Source organism: Brachyhypopomus gauderio, unplaced genomic scaffold (assembly GCF_052324685.1).
Source record: "Brachyhypopomus gauderio isolate BG-103 unplaced genomic scaffold, BGAUD_0.2 sc34, whole genome shotgun sequence".
In the NCBI taxonomy this organism is placed as follows: Eukaryota; Metazoa; Chordata; class Actinopteri; order Gymnotiformes; family Hypopomidae; genus Brachyhypopomus; species Brachyhypopomus gauderio.
Window position 1 is genome coordinate 1,586,736 of NW_027506866.1, and position 25,713 is coordinate 1,612,448.

General features: G+C 41.4%; 2 protein-coding genes and 1 non-coding gene across 3 annotated transcripts in view; 1 reads left to right on the forward strand and 2 right to left on the reverse strand.

Annotated features, from left to right (window-relative positions):
* Positions 1–22,244, reverse strand: part of LOC143485361 (uncharacterized) — a 207,038-nt gene extending 184,794 nt beyond the window's left edge. The window contains exons 1-6 of the mRNA XM_076984757.1: positions 22,115–22,244; positions 20,102–20,266; positions 18,363–18,500; positions 18,020–18,163; positions 17,124–17,320; positions 15,131–15,272 (exon numbers count right to left, since the gene is read on the reverse strand). Of these exons, the coding sequence (XP_076840872.1) occupies positions 15,131–15,272; positions 17,124–17,320; positions 18,020–18,163; positions 18,363–18,500; positions 20,102–20,192 (712 nt within the window). The 5' untranslated portion in view covers positions 20,193–20,266; positions 22,115–22,244. The remainder of the gene's footprint in view (positions 1–15,130; positions 15,273–17,123; positions 17,321–18,019; positions 18,164–18,362; positions 18,501–20,101; positions 20,267–22,114) is intronic.
* LOC143485527 (small nucleolar RNA SNORD88) lies at positions 4,822–4,912 on the forward strand. The gene has a single exon (XR_013122901.1). It is a non-coding gene; the product is annotated as a small nucleolar RNA SNORD88 (small nucleolar RNA).
* LOC143485472 (TOG array regulator of axonemal microtubules protein 1-like) lies at positions 6,077–11,776 on the reverse strand. The gene is made up of 11 exons (XM_076984915.1): positions 11,713–11,776; positions 11,445–11,627; positions 11,065–11,182; positions 10,762–10,867; positions 10,219–10,454; positions 9,575–9,733; positions 9,180–9,306; positions 8,634–8,803; positions 8,161–8,332; positions 7,539–7,744; positions 6,077–6,392 (listed from the first exon to the last, which is right to left on the reverse strand). The coding sequence occupies exons 1-8, from the start codon at positions 11,774–11,776 to the stop codon at positions 8,768–8,770; spliced, it is 1,029 nt and encodes a 342-aa protein (XP_076841030.1). The 3' UTR covers positions 6,077–6,392; positions 7,539–7,744; positions 8,161–8,332; positions 8,634–8,767.
* Positions 22,245–25,713: the final 3,469 nt, after the last annotated feature.

Genomic DNA, 25,713 nt, shown 5'->3' on the forward strand with positions numbered 1-25,713 from the left:
TGTGTTTGGAATTCAGTGAACAGAGCTCCAGAGCATGATTATACTTAGATATTATTGAAGCCATTTAATGAGAAACCTAACAATATCTCGCAGCAAACCGCTTCTTTGTGTATATTAAATTAATTCCGATATTAGCATTGTATACATCATAATAATAATAATACATTTTATTTAAAAGCGCCTTTCACAACACTCAAGGACACTTTACAAGAAATAAATAAAACAAAGACTGACTTTTAGTCATTACTTGGGTAGCACACATATTCTGAATGAGCAATTTTAATCTAGATTAATTTCAAGATTTCAGTGAGTTTAATCTAGATTTTAAAAAATTAATCTATGCCCACCCCTAATACTTATTAATTCTGCTGGTTTACCATTATGTAATTATATCTGGAAATATAAATATAATTTCTATTAACTGGTTTGCCACAACCACCTGAAATGACTTTCTGATCTCTGACCTTAACCAGAGTTCAGCAGGACTTCTTGGCAACACTGTCCATCACGTCAGCCATGGCAGTGCAGGAAATGACCTACCGCCCACTTCCTGGGGTCCAGCACTGATGATGAGTCTGAGCAAGAGCCAATCAGAGCTGGCCTCACAGGGGAGGGGATGAAGATGCGGATGACCAGCAGATAATCACCACGTCACCCCCCCTCCCCTCACACACACACACACACACCGCACGTCGCCACCGCGCACACACACACCGCAACATACCTGTCAAGTTTTGTATTTAAAAATACGGGACATTTCACGTATATGACGCCATCGCCTAATTTGCATAATCGGTTATTTACATATAGCTGCAATCGAGGCTGTAGGAGAGACGAAAACATCTTTGGAGTGGCAAAAAGTGAAGAATAAACACCCCAATTATGTTTTGAACTACAAATGAATAAAAAAATTCAATTTTCTAGTGGTATTTCTAGATACAAACGGGGACATCTCCTGGGCATATTTCTGTGCCTTTAGCCCGCGTTCGTGCTTGGCAGATTGTTCGTGCTGACGGACATCGTTCCTTCCCCCATGAGAGGCACTAAAATCACAGCTACATATCTTACAGAATGAGTAGCTATGCCCCTTCATGCTCCTCTTTAGGAAAGTAAATTCCCTGTCCCATTCGTCAAGGTACTTACACGTATGCTTAGCTTTTTTGGCAGGACTGCCTTCTCTCGTTAAATCCATGTCTGATTTGTTGTTCCAGGTTTGCTCCCACTGTCAACACTAAACCCGCGAGTTTTCAATTTTTTATTTTTTTTAAATAAAAAAAAATATATATATATATGCCACGTATTGCTGTGTGAAAACAATCCTACATTACTTCCAAGGTGGCATACTTGAGATGTTTTGGAATTATAATTGGGGTTCACACACGTAGTGTGGGGAAACCTATTTTTGCAATTTAGGGTTCACACACATCTCAGGACTGTCACACTGTGCAGTTTTGAAACATTTGGCCACTAGGTGGCACTATTTGTGAATCATGCATAACTTTTCCAAATCTTTGCTTAGGAAAATGAAACTTGATTCTTTTGATTCCTTGCAGTCCACCTGACAACTTTGCAATTACAAGTCCTATTAAAAAAGGCGTAGTTTTGTCACATTCATCAATTGTTTGAAAATAGCACTTTTCGAACTAGTCCTAGGAATTTGATCCAATGATGGCAAGAGTGGCATGGGCATAATCTGTAGACACTGTAGGTAAACTATTTTTAAAAATTGTTGGATTTTTTTTTATTTTCAGGTGGGTCCATTTTCCCATTATATCATTGAGGCCATATATGACCTATATTGCTATAATTCATATAAACATGTTGATCAACTCCCAATTTCAAAGCCTTTTATAGACAGGTCCTTCAGGTATGCCAAGTTTGGTTCAAATTGGCCTGTCGCTACATTGTCCAAAAACCTAAGAAATCATAAAAAGTCATGCTGCAATCCTGTTATGCAGAATACAGACAAATAAAGGGTCTTGTATGAGTCAGATCAATGAGATAAATAACTTTGCAATTAGATCTCATAACAAAAGGTGCACTGCTTGACCAGAAATGAACCTTTTATTTCACTAAAATGTCTTATTTCATTACTGTAATATCAGTATGGTATTACATGGGCTCCATTTACTGGCCAAATACTGGAACTGACTGAATAGTACATACATAAGACCCCATACACACACACACACACTGCTGATCTCAGCATGTGATTTAGTTCTTTGATCTGACTCAATTTCCCAATACACATTTTGATCGTTTTGGGCCTTTAGTGCCTCAATTGAATCTTTTTGTGCACACATTAATTTATTTATGGCCCCATTAAGGCCAGAATGCCTATTTGTGTGTGAACCCGCCAATCGCCGGCTATGTTTCAAATATTATGTTTGTCAATTTCACATTATTTCAACCTTTCACTAATCAAATCTCAAACATATGGTCCTGTAGATGAGGAGACTTCATCACCAGTAAAGAGGGGTCGCGTGGAGACACACGGGCGGCTGACAGAGACTGCAAAAGACGGCACAGTGTGGCATGAAGAACAGATCGGAAGACATGATGGAGTGCATCCAAGCCCAAGTAAATGCAATACCACGAATGGAGAGCCAACTGCGTTTGCCCTACGGAAAGAATCGAGTCGCTTACAGAGTTTCCTCTGTTTCGTTTCTATTGAAATGCTTCGGATCATACAGGGGTGGACTGTCCAGCATGCACGCCAGACACAGCAAGAAAACTGGTTCATGTCCCTCGCTGAGCTAAAGGCGTTCATTGCAATCCTCATCCTGCGAGGTGTTGTGCGCCTTCCAGCGGTGCATGACTCATGGTCTACAACACTGGGAGTGCCCTTAATCACCAAGATTATGTCGCGAAACCGCTTCCAGGACATCATGCAGCACCTTCACTTTGACGACAAGTACACACGCAGTGAACGAGCTGCAACTGACCGGTTTGCTGCAATCTCTAATGTTTGGGGGTCTTTCGCTGCCAATTGCATCACTTGTTACAACCCAGGAAGGCATATCACCATAGATGAGCAACTTTTTCCAACTAAGACCCGTTGCTCTTTTCTTCAGTACATTGCAACAAAACCCGACAAGTTTGGGATAAAGTTCTGGGTGGCATGTGACCTGAAATCCAAGTATGTATGCAACATCATCCCATATCTTGGCAAAGACTCCAGTCGTCCCGTGGGGGAAAGACTATCGGAAAATGTGGTGATGAAGCTTATGGAACCATTTATGGACCAAGGAAGAACTGTTACCACAGACAATTTTTTCACCTCACTGTCACTAGCAAGGCAGTTGCTGGGCCGGAAGACCACCCTCCTTGGCACAGTAAACAAGATTCGTCGTGAGCTTCCAGACTCTGTCAAAAAGAATTTGGGCCGTGAGGAATTTAGTACACAGGTGTTTTCAACCTCTGGTGCCACGCTGACCGTTTACGCGCCCAGACGGAAAAAGACTGTCTGCATCCTCAGTAGCATGCACAGTACGGTGGAGATTGGAGACACCCGAAAAAAAAAGCCAAACACAATCACAGACTACAACAGCCTAAAATGTGGTGTGGATGTCATGGACCAGATGGTGCGAAAGTACAGTGTACGTTCAGGAACACGGCGTTGGCCAGTCGCTGTGTTTTATAACATGATTGACATTTCATGCCTGAATGCACATGTGCTTTTTCAAGCATGCACTGGGGTAAAAGAGAGACGGTCCGAGTTCTTGGTGAAGCTTGCAACAGAACTTGCACAGTCTCATATGGAAGCCAAGGAGGTGTCCAAGGTAGAGTTTCAGCAGCAACAACCCACACCTGACACAGGGAAAAGGGCATTGTGCCAGGTTAAGTGTGGCTGCAAGAGTAACCGTGCCACTAAGCGTTGTGGTTTTTGTAAAAGGTTCACATGTGGCAAATGCAGAAAGGAGATTATGTGGCAGTGCCAAGTGTGTTTAGACAATTTGTAAGTGTGCTGAGTCTATTGGGTTTTCATACCAGTCTGACAACAAGCAATGTAGCTCGCTACTGCACAATGACTGTATGTACATAAACTTCTTAGCAGTTTATATTTCTGTTTCGTTTACATTTCCATTTATGAATACTTATCATAATGTTGCATGCTTATTTTATCCTTGATTACTATTTCGTTGTACAGAGCAACACGTTTCTTTACTGTGCATATACCAATAAAGTTTCTCGTGATGTTTTGCACTGGGCTCCAAAAGTACATTGTGACAAAAGTGCGTCTCTACTAATGACATGGCAGAGACTGAGGGGATTATTAATATTTCAGGGCGAACCCTTTCGGTATTCCGGCGAGGGCATCCTTAACCGGTGATGAACGTCATTTAGGCCTACCTAATCTTTTCAAATTCAGAGTTTGTCATATGCACAGAGGGAACAGGTTTCCTTAGATACAATGAAAAATTTACTTTGCTCCTCGCTAAGAATGCCAAATATGTCATTAACAAATATCTAAGTATATACAAGCACATATCTTAATCAAGAAATACACACTAAATAAATAATTCATTTTGAAATGAGCTTTAATTTCCTTATAAACTACAATCAACGATTGAGTACCCATGTGCAGTTAACAGGATTTGACCCTACCTTATTTCTTGACGACACATGCATGGTGGTCTCTGGTTACAGAATTCAGTGGTCACAGATGTCTAACACGGGAAACAAGCATAAGACGAATTCAGAATAAAAGGCCATGACTGTTAATCTAAGACAATTGTTTTCTCTTTCAGGGGACATCGTCCATGCATCCTGGGGATGAGGTACGTGATTGACTAAGTCTTGAATCTGGAGTCTGAAGGTTTCCTCCTGTGATGATTTTGCACTGGGCTCTGAATGTCTGTGGCGAGAAAAATGCACCTCTACTCTTGACATGGTGGAGTCTGATGGGGGGGGGGGGGGGGGGGGGGTGTTAAAGAAACTGATTCAATAGCTTTATCACCGTACTTTGTAAATATACAGGTGGGACTAATTTTGTCTTGAATTTTGTTTCAGGTGGTGTGCTCTTGACTCCCATGGCTGAGGCTCTGTGAAGAAATTCTGTAGTGTCATTATCCTGGTCTACACTCATGGCCAAAACTTTTGAGCATGACACAATTATTATATTTTCACATGATCTGCTGCCCTCTGGTTTTTATATGTGTTTGTCAATTGTTTTTAGCACATACAGAAATATAATTGCAATCATATGAGTAACAAGCTTTTATTGACAGTTAGAATGAGTTAAGTTAATACTGTGCCATTACACTTACAGTATTAGCTATACACAGTGCTTACTTTGAAAATCAAACGATGCCAGAACGCAAACAGCGGCATGAGACAAGGGGTCAGAGGCCAACAATGTCACCGGATCGCAAAACAAAATCACAATGTCACCGGATCACAAAACGCTTAGGCACACAAATGTTAAAATAACAAGCCAATTTGTATATATATAAATTATTTACATGTGTTTTATAAGTGTTTAAGTGCAGAAGTGCATACAGATTTCTTCATAACTTATAATTAGTAGGCTTGAAAGTTACTGGATCGAGGCAGACAGTTCCCGGAACGCACCCTTCAAAATGAAAGAGTTCCTGGATCCTGTTCCGGCAGGATCCGGCTCAAATTAAGCCCTGGCTATAGAATACAAAAGTAATTTTGTGAGTCGTAGCTTTTTCATTTTTTAAGACTCCTCATTGAAAAGTCACATTACACATACCAAACAACAAAAAGACTATAGATCCTTGTTCCTTGTGCATGTGATAAATTACATTCTGCACAGTTACCTCAGGACATGTCAACAGAAAATAACAATCATAGAACAATATATATCTATAGTCACCATGACAACAGTTATCATGATAAGTGTTAGTATTTCAAAGTGCAAAAAGAGCAGAGCTCCTAGGCATGTTAAACCTGATGTGATTCGCTAAAATCTGTGCTCCTTATTTAAAAGGCCTTCTGAGTTTAAGGATTTAGCTTTCTGCTAATTCAAAATGTTAAAAACGTTTGACTTTCTTCCCCTCTCTTTCATTTAAAGTGCAGGCACAGTAAGAAATACACAAACATCTCCGTCTTCAAGTAGAATCCATGTTGGGCTTTATTTTGGTCTGGAGGTCTGGCTTGCAGCTCTCAGTTGATCGGGAGGTTCTTCACAAACTCTCTTAGGCTCTTGCGGATATTGGAAGGTTGGGAAGCAGCGCAGTCCAGCAGCGCCGGACCCATGTGGGCATGAAGGGCTTGGCATAGGTGGACAGTGGCCCCTCTCACGCTTCCACCCCTCCCGTGGACCGTACCACTGTTGCTGGAGGTCCCCAGGAGGTACCAGAGCAGAGGAAGCACCTTCTGCTCAACCAGTTGTGGCTTGCAGGGGTAGAGTTCCCTAACCAGCTCTATAAAAAGAACATTTAAAAGGAACAAAGATAAATAAATCAACCCTGGACAGCACTGGGTTATTACAGAAGCATTTTTTTAACCTAGAAAGATTTAATTCAACTAAAGTGACAGTATTTGGTAACTCTCTGGAATGATTATTATCAATATTATAAATATTATTAATTAATATAGGAATTATAGTATTTCTGGTAAATCTTTTATCTTTTTTTTTTATCTCTGGCATCTCTTAGCATATCAGTGGAATGACTTTCTGAAAGAATTGTTTTTTGATAATGTATTTGAATTTGTAGAATATTTCTGTATACACAACCACAAAAGATTAGACACTGTATATTGAACAAAAGAGCCTAAGGACATCCACTGTAAACTCCATTATTTAACTATCTGCTGTCAGATAATGCAAGATCTCCTGTCAGTCTTACATAAATATTTTTTTCTTTATATTGGACTGTGCCTTAATATGAAAGGAGATTTCCATTTGATCTGCACCACAAACATCTAGCCAAAGAGCAAGAACATTCTTTTACTGATTTGTGTGAACCTTTTCCCCAACCTAGCAACCTTTCATCAAAAGATACAAAGATAAAACAGAACACAATCATTGTTGTTGTGTCACGTAGGGCAACGCCCCCTCTCGTAGCTGTCACTCTGGGTTCCCTCATGTCCGTGTTCCCTGCCTGTTTGTCCCGCCCTGCTCGTTTATTTTGATGATTCCTCGTTTGTTACCACGCCCCTGTGTCATTGTCATCACCTGTCCCTAGTTTGGTTCTGTGTATAAAAGTCCCTGTGTCTCCCATGTCCGTATCGGTCTTTTTGTTTAATCCCGTCACCTGCTGTTGTAAGTTTGAGCTTTGCGTTTTGTTATCCGTCTACTTCTGCCTGTTCCGTGTTTTCCCCCTCGTCGTTAGTTTCTTGTCTGAATATGCCTGTTGTCCTTTCTTGTTCTGGCTGCCCTCCCGGTTTGACCCACGCCTGTCCGTTTAACACTGCTTTTGGAATTTCCTTGAATAAATCTCGCTCTCCTCAGCGTTTGTGTCCGCCTCCCTGTTCTGCCCAGCGCAGACCGTTACATGTTGTTGTTTTTCTAAAGCCCAGTGGCATGTGTCCTTCAAGATGTTTTGTAAAGAGAGAAAAGAACCCACCAAGGTTATTGATGAGAGCTTGAATGGCACCTATTGTCGCCATGTAGATGGCGTTATTCTTGGAGTTGAGGTGATTGTCCACTATAGCTGGGACTAAGATGTAGACCACTTGGACCAGGTTGTCTCTGAGCAGTGTGATTATCTTCTGTAAGGCCTCCAAGGCATAGAGGTTAACCTTGCAGTCGTGCTTTGAAAGCATCAAATACCTGTAGCAGAGGAAGAGAGGTATAGAGCAAGCCGCCCATGCATTCATCAGGCACTCACCATATCAGTGCCGTTAAGCCCTGGAGCTGATTTGATTTCAAGCCCTTTCATTTCAACCGACTGATTTTTTCCAAGTCATTCACTTGGATTCTTTGGTTTAATGCAATTTCAAGGATACGCTTGGGTGAAATCTTCACATACATTGTAAAACAAGCTCACACTAACAATGGACACGACTGCCCTCCACTGTAATAGTTAAAACTGATTGTTGTAATATTTTCTACTCTGAAGCATCTGAGCTTTTGACATTTCTTCAGATGTGCCAGCATTTAATGTTCTCCAACGTATGACCCCCCATACAGATCACTTCTGAAAGCTGCTGAAAACATTAAAAATCAATTCAGTTCAAATGTGTTACCAGGAACATGTTGCCCACGACCATATATGGGTTGTCCTCGCAGTGGGCCACCAGCTGATCAATGCCCTTGATGGGCTCGCTGAAGTCTTTTGAACCCAGCAGGGCCTTGAGCTGCTTGACGTACTCTGTCTTGTCTGCAATGCTGTGGATGTGTGCTCTGCTGCTGTCTTTGCTGAACACACACAAGAGAGAAAACACAAGGATTGGGTTATAGTGTCCAAACAGAAAATGAACAAGGCTGCAATCAAATTAAACCAACATCAACACCATCAAAAATTGCAAACATCAAAGCAGTTCCAATCAGGATGCACTTTTTTGTTTGTTTGTTTTGATTAACTGTTTAAATATTCACCTGCTGGCAAACTGAGGAGGAGGTACGCATGACTCCACAGCTGGGATAGAGTTCACGGGTAAGCGGTAAGGTAAGGTTCTCAAGATACAGGAGGGGAGCGTTCGCCGAAATCAGCCGTTACCTTTCAGAGGTGCCGCGTCGTCTGGGCTCACGTCCCTGACCGTGTGCCTAAGGCTACGCTTCATTCGTTGCGTGTTCTGACGCTCCACCTGTGCGGCTGGAGCTTCTTGCTGCTCCAGACGAGGCTGACGCATCTTATATCTTCGCATTCCTAGACACCTTTGTCCTCTCCTGGGAATACACACGTACGAATCACCACAAAACATGGAGTGATGATATTGAAGTCCACATATTGCTTCATACTTTGATTCTATCCCAAAGGTTTCAAGCCGGTTCATTTTGAACCATGCTCTGTCCTTTAACTACTGGGTCTGGGACTACACTGTGCATGCCTTACTGTAAATACAATGTGTGGTGCCACGCACTGCCCTGTACTTTATTATTTGTTTACAATATATGTCTACCATCACAGTTTAGATGGTTTTTTTATTGCAGTCTGTTTCACCTAAAAGTTTTGTGAATAAGCTTTGTTTAGTGAGTAAACATGGGGCATAGTGGCTGAATGGGATAAAAAATCCTCATCATGTATCCAAACATGAATCACTACCTTGGATTTCAGAGTGAGGACAGTGTTCCTGATGGTTGCCAGGTCTTTGGCAGGGATGCACTTTTCCACCATCTTATCAAAGTCATGGTGGGAGGACAGGAACAGCAGCATACGCCGGCCCAAGCGCCTGAGACGAAGAACAGACCCCAAAACAGGAGAGAACCGTGAGTGAGGGACCCGTAACTCACAGCACACCGACCATTTATTTACCAGGGTACAATTTTACAAGGCCGTCTGTGTGTAGAAAACACGATAGTGCTTCTATTACTCTACAATTTAACAGCATTTGCTGACTTCAGAGTATCAGACTAGGAGACTAAAAGAATCAGCAAAAGATTACTATCTGGGAAACTGAATAAGCTTTGTAGAATCCTCGTTCTGATCCCAGTACTAACCTGGTTTCTTGGGAAGCGTCCTGTGCCAACTTGGAGACTGCAGGGATAATTCTCGCTATGACGTCTTTTGCCCCAGACAATAAGCGGCCAGCGCCAATCTTCTCTACCAAAGTAGCCAAGTGCAGAGCAGTACACTTTCTTACTGCAGCATTCAGATGACTTTTGAGGAAAACAGAAGGAAAAAAATTAGGGCATTCAAAAAAAGAAGGTAATAACTATTAATCCATCCAATCAATGTATACAGTACAACTTTTAGCTTCTATAAAGAAACTTAATACCCATATGTATGATCTAAGTGCACAATCAAATTATCATATTCTATTCGATGGCTTAGTTTGCACCAGTTAGTGTACATCTGTATTTTTTAAACAGAAAATGTTTGCATGTCCTCTGTAAGCTAGCTAACTAGCCTATTCTTTAAGCGGTGTGAAGGGCAGTTTGGATCAGCAGAGAGGAGGTGGAACGCAATAAAAATAATATTTAACAGGATAAATAACTAAAAATATTGATATAGGCCAGGGCACTATTTTGAAATAACAATGGAAAAGTAAAAACCGCAGACAAAATCAGTGCTTTGTTAGCTTCTTGTGACTGTTGTTGCTATCTGAAAGCCACAGTTTAAAGCTCACTGCAGGCTAACTGACCAGAGTCCTCCAGCGAGAAGGGCGTTCATGCTCCGAATGGGGGTGCAGTTCTGCACCATGCTGTCCAGAGCTGTGTCCACGTCCTGCCTGATGAAGGCATTGGACTCCGCTGCTTTGTGAAGGAGGACCTTAGCTGTAGCCTCCACTTCCTGGTCCATCCCTTTCTGCAGGCTGGAGTACAACTCCCTCAAGGACACCACCGCCATGCGGGACACGGCAGAGCGCAGGTTCTGCACCTGCAGGAAAGACGACGTTCCAGCTCGTTTCAGCCACATCCAACACTGCCACCGCCATCGTAATAAGTATAATCCTCCACTGCAATGTGTTATGTAGGCGGAAATACCTTAATCACTAATTACAGTTAGCTATGCCATCTGAATTTCAATTAGATGAGAAATGTTTTTATAAAAAAGGAATTTCAAAGTACTTTGCTATCGCTGACTTGACTTTGTCAGCAACATCACCTGTAATATGTACATGCTCATGGTGTCTGCCAATTTTAGAATTCAGACCGATACACAGTCAGCAAATCTAGTGGCTTACCTCTTGAATAAGAACAATGCAGACATCATGACGCCTGCTGCCAAGCACATCAGAGTGATGCTGAGCCAATCTACGGATGAACATCAACCCTTCAATTTTCTTCTCCCTGTATGAAGATATTGAACATAGACACACACTGTAACCATCGGCTACTGAAAGAAAAAAATGCTACAAGAAAATGGACAAAGAGGAAAAAACTTCACTAAATACATGCATACTTACCATATATGCAGAACACCATAAATGACTTGCTGTTTAACCTGCCCTAGCCAAATGCTTCAGAATTTTGCAGGCGTGACTTACCAGTCATCAGAGCTAAGCAGACTGAAGCTCTGAGCGAGAGCGAGGTCTGGATCGGAGAAGGTCCGTAAAGTCTGCTGCTCGTGGGGATCCTTCCTGGGAGGTCCTGGTTTGAGTTCATCTAGAGAGGAATACCAGAACCCAAACAAACTGACTAGGACTTTTAGGGCTACCAGCTCAACTTTGGTCAAATTAGCTTGAAGGCTGACAGCAAAACATTATTCAATGTGGTGAACTAGATTTAAAACATTGTTGTGTAATGCAGTGTTAACAGCAAAGCAATTTACATGCAAGTGCAGTGATCACACATGAAGTGCTGAAGAGCAGGCAACACTCATCAGAACTGTTTGAAAGGGACGGACGTGCTCTGATCAGTCTGGTACCTCGTCTGCGTCGTGGCAGCATGTTTTTAGTAGGGACAGCCGTGGGGGGGCTGGGATGAAGCGGAGGACTCAAACTTTTGACGGGACTTCTGGGGGTGCGTGCGTTTCTGGAGCTTGAGGGCAAATCATCCAGGATGACACCGGTCTTAGTCTGTGCTGGAAGACTACTGTTCAGCTGCAGGTCTGATGGGAAAGAGGTTCACGGGTAAGCGGTAATGTAAGGTTCTCAAGAAACAGGAGGGGAGCATTCGCCGAAGTCAGCCGTTACCTTTCAGAGGTGCCGCGTCGTCTGGGCTCACGTCCCTCACCGTGTGTCTAAGGCTACGCTTCATTCGCTGCGTGTTCTGATGCTCCACCTGTGCGGCTGGAGCTTCTTGCTGCTCCAGACGAGGGAGACACATCTTGTATCTTGGAATCCTAGACAACTTTGTCCTCTCCTGGGAATACACACGTACAAATCACCACAAAACATGGAGTGATGATATTGAAGTCTACATATTGCTTCATACTTTGATTCTATCCCAAAGGTTTCAAGCCGGTTCATTTTGAACTATGCTCTGTCCTTTAACTACTGGGTCTGGGACTACACTGTGCATGCCTTACTGTAAATACAATGTGTGGTGCCACGCACTGCCCTGTACTTTATTATTTGTTTACAATATATGTCTACCATCACAGTTTAGATGGTTTTTTTTTATTGCAGTCTGTTTCACCTAAAAGTTTTGTGAATAAGCTTTGTTTAGTGAGTAAACATGGGGCATAGTGGCTGAATGGGATAAAAAATCCTCATCATGTATCCAAACATGAATCGCTACCTTGGATTTCAGAGTGTGGACAGTGTCCCTGATGGTTGCCAGGTCTTTGGCAGGGATGTACTTTTCCACCATCTTATCAAAATCATGGTGGGAGGACAGGAACAGCAGCATACGCCGGCCCAAGCGCCTGAGACGAAGAACAGACCCCAAAACAGGAGAGAACCGTGAGTGAGAGACCCGTGACTCACAGCATACCGACCATTTATTACTATCTGGGAAACTGAATAAGCCTTGTAGAATCCTCGTTCTGATCCCAGTACTAACCTGGTTTCTTGGGAAGAGTCCTGTGCCAACTTGGAGACTGCAGGAATAATTCGCTCTGCACCAATCTTCTCTACCAAAGTAGCCAAGTGCCGAGCAGTACACTTTCTTACTGCAGCATTCAGATGACTTTTGAGGAAAACAGAAGGAAAACAATTAGGGCATTCAAAAAAAGAAGGTAATAACTATTAATCCATCCAATCAATGTATACAGTACAACTTTTAGCTTCTAAAAAGAAACTTAATACCCTTATGTATGATCTAAGTGCACAACCAAATGATCATATTCTATTTGATGGCTTAGTTTGCACCAGTTATTGTACATCTGTAATTTTTAAACAGAAAATGTTTGCATGTCCTCTGTGAGCTAGCTAACTAGCCTATTCTTTAAGTGGTGTGAAGGGCAGTTTGGATCAGCAGAGCGGAGATGGAACACAATAAAAAGAATATACAAGAGGATAAATAACTAAAAATATTGACAGGGTGTCTACAGGTTTGACCAAGTGAAAATTTAGACATTTTAAGACTTTTTAATACTGTTTTCCAAATAAAATTAAAACCAACTCGCAAGAACATACACGTTAAAATAAAGCACAAAAACTAACTGATTATTAGTTTTTGTGCTTTATTTTAACGTGTATGATCTTGCGAGTTGGCTTTAATTTTATTTGGAATTTTATTTAATTTTATTTGGAATCTACCGATATCCGCCCCCGAATTTCAACACATGGCTGACGGAATTATTCCTCCCTAAATTTAGCTCCGCAAATTTAAGATATTTTGGTTGAAAATTTAAGACAAAATAAGACTTTTCAAGGCCTTATTTGACAAAAATTAAACTTAATACCATTTAAGACTTTTTAAGGACCCGCGGCCACCCTGATTGATATAGGCCAGGGCAATATTTTGAAAGAACAATGGAGAAGTAAAAATTATCTGAAAGCCTCAGTTTAAAGCTCACTGCAGGCTAACTGACCAGAGTCCTCCAGCGAGAAGGGCGTTCATGCTCCGAATGGGGGTGCAGTTCTGCACCATGCTGTCCAGAGCTGTGTCCACGTCCTGCCTGATGAAGGCATTGGACTCCGCTGCTTTGTGGAGGAGGACCTTAGCTGTAGCCTCCACTTCCTGGTCCATCCCTTTCTGCAGGCTGGAGTACAACTCCCTCAAGGACACCACCGCCATGCGGGACACGGCAGAGCGCAGGTGCAGCACCTGCAGGAAAGACAACGTTCCAGCTCGTTTCAGCCACATCCAACACTGCCACCGCCATCGTAATAAGTATAATCCACCACTGCAATGTGTTATGTAGGCGGAAATACCTTAATCACTAATTACAGTTAGCTATGCCATGTGAATTTCAATTAGATGAGAAATGTTTTTATAAAAAAGGAATTTCAAAGTGCTATGCTAACTCTGACTTGACTTTGTCAGCAACATCACCTGTAATATGTACATGCTCATGGTGTCTGCCAATTTTAGAATTCAGACCGATACACAGTCAGCAAATCTAGTGGCTTACCTCTTGAATAAGAACAATGCAGACCTCATGAAGCCTGCTGCCAAGCACATCAGAGTGATGCTGAGCCAATCTACGGATGAACATCAACCCTTCAATTTTCTTCTCCCTGTATAAAGATATTGGACATAGACACACACTGTAACCATCGGCTACTGCAAGAAAAAATGCTACAAGAAAAGGGACAAAGAGGAAAAAACTTCACTAAATACATGCATACTTACCATATATGCAGAACACCATAAATGACTTGCTGTTTAACCTGCCCTAGCCAAATGCTTCAGAATTTTGCAGGTGTGACTTACCAGTCATCAGAGCTAAGCAGACTGAAGCTCTGAGCGAGAGCGAGGTCTGGTTTGGAGAAGGGCCGTAAAGTCTGCTGCGAGTAGGGATCCTTCCGGGGAGTTCCTGGTTTGAGTTCATCTAGAGAGGAATACCAATCAATCAATCAATCAAAATGTATTTATATAGCGCTTTTTACAACAGTTGTTGTCACAAAGCAGCTTTACAAGTGTCCCAATAAGTGTTAACTGCTATAAATGCATGACAGGCACTCAACTACCAGACACCATAAAACAAAAGACACTCACACTTTACCAGAAGTACCCAAACAAACTGACTAGGACTTTTAGGGCTATCAGCTCAACTTTGGTTCAAATCAGCCTGAAGACAGCAAAACATTATTCAACATGGAGAACTAGATTTAAAACATTGTGTTGTGTAATGCAGTGTTAACAGCAAACCAATTCCAACCTCTGCCAATTACTCCTTCAGACATGTCGTCAGCAGGGGACGCCCTGGTGCTTTGCACTTGAGATCCTGAAAAGCACAATACATATTAACACATACTCTATCAAAAATCTCAAATATAACTTCTGGTTTCATAGTGGTTTCTTCATGGTGCAGAAAAACAATGTTAATGGGTGCAGGTATAGCAATGTACAAGAGGATCAGCAGGGGCTTTTTGTTTGTAGTATAGGGCTTTCAAAGCAGTTTTTACTTTTTTAATACTTTTTTCTTTTACTTTTTTTGTTGTTGTTGCTGCAACAAATGGTTTGGATGCCATTTCCAGGAGAGCAAAAGAGTGAGCTCACCTTTGGCAGGCCTGAAGGCACGGAGTGGCTCTCGGCCAGCAGGTTTGGTGAGTGGAGGCAACATTGCTTCTCTGCCACTCGCATTCACCTTAGCCCGCTTCTTAGCCACTCTTTTACGCAAGAGGCGCAGGGAGTTCATCATCTGAAAAATAAAGAGTCTGTCAGCCCAAGTGCAACTGCCCATACCCACTATATCCGTCAAGTACAAGTACATACAACAATACTATACAAGTATTGAATGACCAAAGAAACACAAAAATTTTGCCCAGTTTAAAGCTATGTTAGGTAAATGACATTTACTGGGTCTATTATTATTAACTACATATCAATGCCTTGATGCCAGAATATATGAAGAGTTTGGTTCCGAAACGCGATAAATGCAGTTTAAAAAAAAAATGAGTTAGAATCAGAATGGTATGTGACCACTCTTGAAAAGCCAATATTCAATTTTTATCAAAACGCCACATCCGCCGTGTAATACTGCCCTGCTTTCTCTCTTTCCTTCCAAAATGCAACAATCGCCAATCCTGATTTCCCGCAGTACACCACATCTCCACTCATCCAATCACAGTGCACCACCAAATACGGAATGTAAACATCCTGTTGAGCCGCCCGGCATTTCATGTAGCTTACTTTGTTAAAATATGTCTCGTTTTTCACTCTCAAAGTCCGCAAAAATGAACGGTTTTGATGATATAGAGGAGCCTGTTCGTATAGCAGTTATTGGAAAAAGAGATATATTTATTTTATTTTATCAATGCCCAGATTCTGACCAGTCCCACTGTCGGCTGGATATCAATCAGCAGCAGACTATCCAGCCTCTAACCGAGAATCGTTACATCGCCGCGAAATGCACTGGCTAAAGTGCGCACGTTTAGCTCGCAAAATTATCAAACGTGGAAAAGATTTAGCTCTGTGACTCATGTACAAACACTGTTTGCTGGGGGTTGTTCATAACCAAGCTAGGAGCGGGGTTATTATAATAATATAAATTTATATATTATATGAATTTGTGTTTTTAGGCCCAATGGTCAAACTATTATATTAAGATGTATAATTTACAGTTATTTATTATTGTATTTTGCACATTTTCAGTCAAAAAAAATTTCTATTAATGACAAAGGATATATAAGACATTTTGAAAAAAACATGGCATGGATTTATTGCGTTTTGTGAAAAAATGAATTGTTTTTTAAAAATAAATCTTTAAATATTAAAATCTTGATTTAATTCGTTTGTGTTTTTTTAACCTTAGTATGGTATTTGATAGTTTGAAACAAAAAACTGTGGTTTTCAGCCTACCACTTAAAGAAAACACATTTTTACTCAAATTGATCAAAATGGATATAGCATTTTGGAACCAAACTCTTCATATCTTAACTAGGTTAATTTATTAATTCACAGCCACCATATACCCATAGGGAGATGGATACTCTCAACCAGACAATGCTCCCTCTCATAGTGCTAGGACTATGTTGATATCCTTAACAACTGAGATAAACGCAAATGTAGCATCAGCAGAAGGAAACATCATCTCATCATATTTGGACACCTAAGCAAAGCATATCGCATGCATGGTCAGATTTAATACTGGGATGCTACAGGGCCTTTATTATGTAAACACAGACGTTAGGTTTGTCAGCTTATATTAGGACCAATGCTGTGTTTATGCATTAAAATCCAGAAAGTACAACACTTGAGTAACATTTGCAGGCAGCAACCAAAGAAATCTATCAGTTATGTTGTATCAGTTGGTGTAATCAGTTGGTGTATTTGTATGTATTTTAAATGTTTTATGCTATGTAAAATTCTACATGTTTTTTCTTTATGAGTTGGGCATATATTGTACTTTTTAGCCTCTATACAGCACTTTGGTTGACTCCGTCATAAAAAATGTGCTTTATAAATAAACTTACTTACTTACTAGTTAAACTAATGCATCTGAGACTGAGATACTCCAACTATGTACAACATGATATATGTTCCTACTGACCTCCTCCTTGTCCACTGGCTCCTCATCTGGGTCATGTATGAGGGCGAGGTCCAGGTGGAGGTTCCTGCCAGGCTTCTCCTCCTGCAGGGCTTCCACTGGGGAGGTGGGCGGAGAAGGTCTCATCAGTCCTGACGAGGTCCCTCTCGTGCGTGAAGTGAGCACAGGCAGTTTGGAACACCTGCTGGAGCCAACTTCACCTGCATGGGTGAATAAGGCCATTAGCAGAAATTACCTCACCATAACATTTCTCAGTGCCTTAGTACTACGTTGCATATGTTTCTTTATCTGAAAGTGCCACTGAAATATGATTCAAGCAAGATGGACCGAGAACGGCAACTTCTCATATGCATCTTGCTACAATTCATGTAATGGCAGCACAATGAAGTAGTACTGAATAACTGAAAGCAGGGCATCCGTGAGCCCAGAAGCAGGAAGACATTTATCAGAGCTTCAGTATATGTGTGACCCAGTTTTACAATTTGATTCAATTTAATTATTTTGGCACAATTCAGAATTATTTTAATTCTGATACTGGTAGATACATTAGCCTAGCTCTGCTAATGGCTAGCACATCTCGCCTCTGCTAGACACTGTTCCATTACTGAGTGAAACCATGTCAGATGAAGATCATCAAATTTGAATTTAAGTATTTTGTACATTTGACAAGTGGTGACTATAAATGATCTACGTATATGCACATTTGTTGGTTAAAATTAAATTCATATAGAATATATGACCACAAAATTAGATCTGCTCATCAATTTACCACTGACGTGGGAACAAGTGCAAGACAAGCTTAGTGCAAGACCAACTTAACTTAAGCGGGCACCCAAATAACCAGCCATGCCTCACTGTGTGTGCCTAGCACGTTCTTAGCAACGTAGCCATGCACTCACCAGTACTGTCCCTCCACGGGCCCGGGTCTCTGCGCCGAGGGCTTGTATCTCGCTGCACTCCCGGAAGAGTGGCCAGAGGGTAGGAGGGCAGTAGGAAATACCCGGGGGGGTTCCCAGGTAGCAAGCGGCTGGATTTGGGCAAACCTGCGTGGGAAAGGGCATCCATGCTCATGAGTTTAGCTCCGCTCACTTGACACCTGAGTGAAGTTTCTGACTAACTGATCTCCTTGTTCCCAAATATCGTATTTAGTAATATTTTAACACAAAACAAATGATGCAACATTATAAATTTTGTACAGGTATTTCAATGACATATAAAGTAAAGCCAACATCAATAAGTCACCTCTACCAGCATCACTGGGGTTAGCTGCTTCGAAGATGTCTGGGAGCAAGGGTTGAAGATGTCTGCTGCTCCCGTGAAGTCTCCCCACTCTCTCTCTCCTCCACCCTGGAGAGTGGAGCTGGGGAGGCTCCACTGAACCTGGACATGAAACACAGACAGAACTGTAGAGGACACGTTCAATCTTCAGACCAGCATATGAAATTAAGACCTGCAGATCATACTGCATTTTAAATAATAATAGATTATGATAATGGATATTTTGGCATGTGGGATTGGCATTCTGGGGAGTAGGGTGCTGGCACAATCAACTGACTGCAATAAAACATTCAAGTCTAGTCTTGCTTGTAAGCTCACATTATCCTTGCCAACAGAAGTAGGTACAAAGCACAAACTCCTTATATCACACAGACTGCTGCTGCATACCACTGCTTAATGCTGGCCAGGTGATACCCAATACTTAAAGAAGCCATGTTACATAGATTACAAAGATTAATAGATATATGCTTTGGCAGCAGTCCAGATGAGGTATCAGAAGCCAGCAAAGCAGCATGACAATGTTTTGTTTATATTGTTTGGGGGTGTACTAAAATAGTGATAAATGACATCTGTAATCCATATACATGTATTATCAGTATTATACTATGCTGGTATAACAATGATTCGAAGCATTATAACCTTAGACCAGGGGTCTCCAACACGTCGCTCGCGAGCTACCAGTAGCTCGCCACCCCTTTCCGAATAGCTCGCCAAAGGGCCAATGAATTACATATAAATTTGTAAACCTAATTGGTCCCATCGAGAAATCTACTTAAATTCATGTCCAATCAAAATTCACAGTTGTCCCTCCCCTTCTAACACTAAATGATTATTCGCCAATTATACAACAGTTAGTTCACAATCCGACTGGTTGAGAAGTGTTCTAACCCTGCAGATATGTGTGATAACAGCACGGTATTCTCGTTCTCTGTATCACTCCGCGGACGCGTTGTCAAGTAACGGCATGTACATATATTCACTATAACACACTCTCTCTCGTTTGCTATTGCTCAATTAGCTGTCAATCAAAAAGTTAGGCTGCCGTCAATATTGAATAAACCAGGGGTCACCCACGTCATGAGTCGCCACGTCATGTTTTTGCTACTATTATTATTACACGCAACTTTCGTTCGCCTCGCCACCCCCCCCCCCCCCACCCCCCCCAAACCAACTTTTCGTTCGATTGATGCGTTCTAATCTGGTAACCCTCCGCAATAATTTGTATCCAAGAAGTAGCTCCCAGTCTCAAAAAGGTTGGAGACCCCTGCCTTAGACTAAACACAACCGCCTAGCAGATAACGAGTGTCACTGTATGTGGGCTGTCAAGGTGCCCACTCTAAAGTGCTCTACTCTACACCAAACATATCACAGCTAAAGTAAAGAATGGAACATGAAATACATTCAGTTTTTTCTCGATGGAATCGGCATGTGCCTGTTTACAGCCTTGATATTCACCATGTGGGATCAGGGAGGAATTGGGTAAATACTGAAATGATCATATGACTCCTATCTTATCCGTGATCAGTGGAACTGATGGAGTTACAACTCTCCTCATGTTACAACCATACCCGGTCTCCCCTATAGGGCTTTCAAAGCAGTTTTTGCTTTTTTAATACTTTTTTTTTTTTTTTACTTTTTTTGTTGTTGTTGCTGCAACAAATGGTTTGGATGCCATTTCCAGGAGAGCAAAAGAGTGAGCTCACCTTTGGCAGGCCTGAAGGCACGGAGTGGCTCTCGGCCAGCAGGTTTGGGGAGTGGAGGCAACATTGTGATGGTGGGCGGAGAAGGCCTCATCAGTCCTGACCTGGTCACTCTCGTGCGTGAAGTGAGCACAGGCAGTTTAGAACACCTGCTGGAGCCAACTTCACCTGCATGGGCGAATAAGGACATTAGCAGAAATTACCTCACCATAACATTTCTCAGTGCCTTAGTACTACGTTGCATGTTTCTTTATCTGAAAGTGCCACTGAAATATGATTCAAGCAGTGGGGAACCGTCAGGGCCCTCTACGCCCTCTCAGAGGGCCTAAAATATTCTTAAAGCATTATATATATAATTATCCAATTTTATTTTATCTACTTACAGTTTGACATTCGACATCTAAACAATTACAAAAATATAAGCAAATAAAATATTCACCCGTGTCTATTCAATCTGTGTTGGAAGGTGAGGGGTTGAGTGGAAGCCTGTGAGCCTGTGTCTCCCCCTATCAGGACTGTGATGCCCGCTGTTCGTTTACAGAGGGCCTGGCAGTTATAATTCAGCGCAATACCAGTTTCAAATGACAGCAAAATTGACCAATCATATCTTCTCTCTTAGTGGGCGGGCTTAACTGTATGATAATTTCCGCCCGCTGTGGCGACGCTAGCTGTCGTTAGCACCATCGCTAGCTAGTTTCGATTCATCCCTTTGACGTCCTCGTGCGCGTTGTTTACATATTCCGCTTCCGAGAACCACGGAGCTGTGAACCTTATTTTGTTTGGAAACTTATTTTGCTTAAGATGTTATCTAGTACAGATATTATTGTTTATTGCGTTTTTAAAGCTGTACTGTCGTCTCAGTTTTTCTTTATTTAGTTTATTAAGAAAGGAAAAAAATAATTTCGGGGGGGAGGGGGGGGGGGGGGTAGCGGGCCCAGGTTTAAAGGTCACGGTTCGCTACTGGATTCAAGCAAGATGGACCGAGAACGGCAACTTCTCATATGCATCTTGCTACAATTCATGTAATGGCAGCACAATGAAGTAGTACTGAATAACTGAAAGCAGGGCATCCGTGAGCCCAGAAGCAGGAAGACATTTATCAGAGCTTCAGTATATGTGTGACCCAGTTTTAGTTTAGCTTAGTTATGATTCTTTTAGTTCATTGCATCATGAAATCTTACATTTCAATACAATTTGATTCAATTTAATTTAGTGCTGTTAATTCCAGGTGCCGCGATTAAAAGTCCTCACCAGGATTTTGCTCAAGCTTGCTAGATTTTCTAATTAGCAATTCAGGTAAAATTAGTGGAATCAACACAATCCAGGAAGCCAGAGCAAAATCCTGGTGAGGACTTTTAATCGCGGCACCTGGAATTGACAGCACTAATTTAATTATTTTGGCACAATTCAGAATTATTTTAATTCTGATACTGGTAGATACTGAAGAGCCAAACTACAGTACCTCCTAGCTCTGCTCATGGCTAGCACATCTCGCCTCTGCTAGACACTGCTAGACAGTCCAGATGAGGTATCAGAAACCAGCAAAGCAGCATGACAATGTTTTGTTTAGATTGTTTGGGGGTGTACTAAAATAGTGAAAAATGACATCTGTAATCCATATACATGTATTATCAGTATTATACTATGCTGGTATAACAATGATTCGAAGCATTATCACCTTAGACTAAACACAACCGCCTAGCAGATAAAGAGTGTCACAGTACACCCACACTGTATGTGGGTCGTCAAGGTGCCCACTCTAAAGTGCTCTACTCTACACCAAACATATCACAGGGCTACAGTGCCATGTGAATTCATTACAATGTTGAAGAATATGTGATGTCATATTTTCTGATAAAACTGATGTTTTACTGGTCAGGTCATGTGCAGAAAGCTGATGGTTCTGCACCTCTGCCAGTCCTTACAAACAAATGTAATAAATGTTTTTTTCTACTTCATCATGCATGATTATTTGGTTTGTTGAATACGCATGTAATCTTCAGTGTTACACAGTACCAGTGTGGAGTGGTCCTTCTACAGGGATGTTAACATGGCCGACATCTGAGGGTCCCGCCGTCCTTCTGTGAGGGAAGGGTGCTGGTCCACAGGGATCCGTGTGGATCACTGTCGCTTGGGGGTTGTAGGGCACACCTGAAAATCCCACAGCAGGTAAAGTGAAACCCAGCACGCCTCCCAGTGAGGCTCAAATGCCTTGTAAGTGTTTCCCAATGAACAAGTGATTATAACAAGGGCTATGGTGCCATGTGATGCCATTAGAATGTGGGGAGAATGCTTAAGAATGTGATGTCATGTTAGAAATCTGTTTCTTTTTAAAAAAAAATATTTTTATTTGCTTTTTCCATGGCCACATGGACAATGTTAATACATATATGTAACATGGTGGGATTTATGAAAATTGTGCTGAGTCAAAGAAATCAAAGAAATAACCCATGCTCCATTAATTACATTATCCTGTACACATGAAATAAAGAGCTTGACAGTCATCACTAGAATAAATAAACATGTTATTTTTCTGAACCTTAGAAACCTACTATATAAATGGGTATATTTAACTTTTAATTATTATGAATAAGCCTATGGAAATCCATACTCATAAGAATTAATATACTGTCTTACATAGAAGTATAAAATGATGTACAGTATATGAAAATGTATTTTTCTCACCATGAGTGGTAAAACCTGGTGTGACTTTGAAGTGGTTCTGTTCCTGTCCAGGCCTTGGCTGGTCAGTTGTCCTGGGGTAAAAACTCATTCTCCACCTGAAAAATAGAAAGAATAGAAAGAGAGAAAGATCTAGAAAAAATAGAAAGATTTGTTAGATTATTTAGGTTTGTAATTCTCAGCAAAATGTCGTGCGACTTGTTTTGAGCTTTTCAGCATCAAAACTGAATCCAAACATTCCACCTTCCCAACCAAACATTCTAAACCAAACATTCCAAAGTTGAGTATCACGTGATATCACAATTTCCTGTTATTCTAACCAAAACACCAACTCAGCCAGGCTGCTACAATAACCTTTTTTTTTTTACCTTTATTTACAATAATCGCTTACAAACAAAAACAAGGCACAAGTGGTAATACAAGGAATCAGAGTTAAACAAGTTGAGTAGCATATGTACAAAAAAGTAAATAATAAATAAATAATAACGCTAACGACAGCTAGCGTCGCCACAGCGGGCAGAAATTATCATACAGTTAAGCCCGCCCACTAAGAGGGAAGATATGATTGGTCAATTTTGCTGTCATTTGAAACTGGTTTTGCCCTGATTGGCCTAGGTGCACGCACCACTTCCTCGTTGGTGTCAGGATGGTACCGTATTTCCGGTTGGTATGCGGAAGTGTCGATGTCATGGCCGAGTCTAAATTCACAAGGTGCCTGTTGGAGTTCCCGAAATTTACCGTCAACGATGTGCGTCGTATTGTCAGAGCATCAAGTACAACGACACAGAGTCAACTTGAAAAGGGTTTCAAGTTCTACGTTTCATCCTACCTCTGCAATTTTGAAGGTAAGTGGCCGACGCTAGTTAGCTAGCTAGCCTGAGGTGGCAGTCTAATGAAGTGATGTTGTTTTTAGTAACGAACCAACCTGTCCTAGTACTAGAAATGCCTTTTAAAAACATGTTTGTATTTCTGATGGAAGTATCAGGCAAAAGTAAGGCTAACGAGATAACAGTGAGGGCTCACTGCTACAGATCTATGAAGAAAACAAATACGCCACACCAGCTGAGAGTAGGACTGGTTAAAATGACACGAGTTCTGTTCAGTGTCACGTTCAAAGTTCTGTTGAACAAGTTCAAAAGTGAGTTCAACACAAGTTCAATCTTTTATCCTTGCTCTTACTTCACGTAAGCTGTGATAACCATAGGCATTGGTTTTCAAAGCTTACAATGGTAGCCAAATGCAGAGTAGCTGAGTGGGAATCATTAGCAGTCTATTTTGCCTATAGTAAACAAATGGGAGTTTATTTTACAGTTCGAGCTATTGTTATCTACCTCTATGACTCAAAAGCAGAATATAGTCCACCTCAGCTATTCTTCAAACTGCATTTTCTAAAATCTGTCAATCTGTCTTTCAAATCTTTCATCTTAACTTCTTTATTAACATATGGCTGCAACACTTACACCTATTAACATATTCTGATAACACTCTTCAAGAAGCAGTTGAAGTAAAACCTGCACTGTTCTGTTGTTGGTGGTGGAAACAACAAAATAATATAAATATAAGTAGGCCTGTTTCACTCCTATGTGTAAGCATTTCATCTGGAGTGAAAATGAAGTTTAAATCTAAAATATATTTAGTTTATAGTTGCTCAGTGAACTAGTAGATTGAACCATGCACAACACTGTAGAATAGAAAGACAGTATAGCCAAGTGTTTTAAGAGTGATGCAAAACAGCACAAACGTTACATGAGACAATAGACAAGTGACATTCACCACTACCAACATGATGGGACAGATATTGCGCCTATTGACATTGCTGAAGTCTTCTTTTCAAGATATTAAATATTGCCTCTTGTGTATTTCAGATGACATTACGTGATTCAATGCCAGTTGTGCTCATTAAGAGCAACTGCTCTTGTGTTGCTAGTTGCGGAATCTGCAAACACTTGGTTGCATTGCTTTTCCAGACTGCTCATTATTCTGAATCTGGCATGTCTGTCGATCCCTCCTGTCCTTTCATGCACACAGACAGAACAGAAGTGGCATAAATCACCAACAATGGTTTGTCTTATTTCATTATTTAATGTTAGTTAATGTATCACAGTCACTTTACTAACACCATCTTTTAAATTAATAGGGGGTGAAGCCTGGACCCGTGGATGCCATGGTTGTCCTAAAGCCAAAACCAGGTGCTACTACAGCCAGTGGAGTTAGGTATGTAGTACCAAATTTAATAGGCAGATTACAGTGTGTGGTAAAAAAAAATGAATGCTTTTGATCATCTGATAAGACCCTGTTCTCTTCAAGATTTAATTTAGCCTCGTTGTACTTCAGATGACATGTGATATGTGATTCACAATCAGTTGTGCTGGTGAACAGATTACAATGTGTAAAAATAAATGTTATTCACTCTTCTTTTATTTCAGAAGTACACTTTTCAAGGGCTACAGCGGTGAGCTCCCACACCCGGCCACCCTCAATCATGGACCAGTCTACGCTGGAATCAAAGCAGATTCTCTTCCACTCATCTGCACAATGAACATCTCGCCTGACAAGCCACTTGTGGACTCCATCTTTGGGAAGGTACAAGTTGGCAGTGTACTGTCCTATCAACAACCACCACCTCCATCTGACAGTGTTGTCATACATGAGGATGCACCCCCATTCCCGAGTCTGCCACTAGAATGTTACCATCTAAGCCCACCTGAATATTCATTTGTGCCAACACACCAAGAACAGCTACACCTAAGCTCACTTTCTGTGACCTTGTCACAATCACACCTTATTGAGGAGGCAACAAGATCCCAAAGTGCTACACCTGAGTGGCATTCACTTAGGAGAGAAAGAGTGACTGCCTCACATTTCAGAGAGGTGAGCCACGTTAGAGGTCCAGGTGCTGCAGAAAGCCTGGCAGAAAGGATAATCCGAGGGAC

Excerpts from the sequence above, each read along its gene's own strand:
- LOC143485472 (XM_076984915.1), bottom strand. The coding sequence starts at position 11,776 with ATGAAGCGTAGCCTTAGACACACGGTGAGGGACGTGAGCCCAGACGAC. Across the intron at positions 10,455-10,761 it reads GCATTGTTCTTATTCAAGAG|GTGCAGAACCTGCGCTCTGC; the intron begins GTAAGCCACTAG and ends TCTTTCCTGCAG. Across the intron at positions 8,804-9,179 it reads TCCTCACTCTGAAATCCAAG|GAGAGGACAAAGGTGTCTAG; the intron begins GTAGTGATTCAT and ends GTGTATTCCCAG.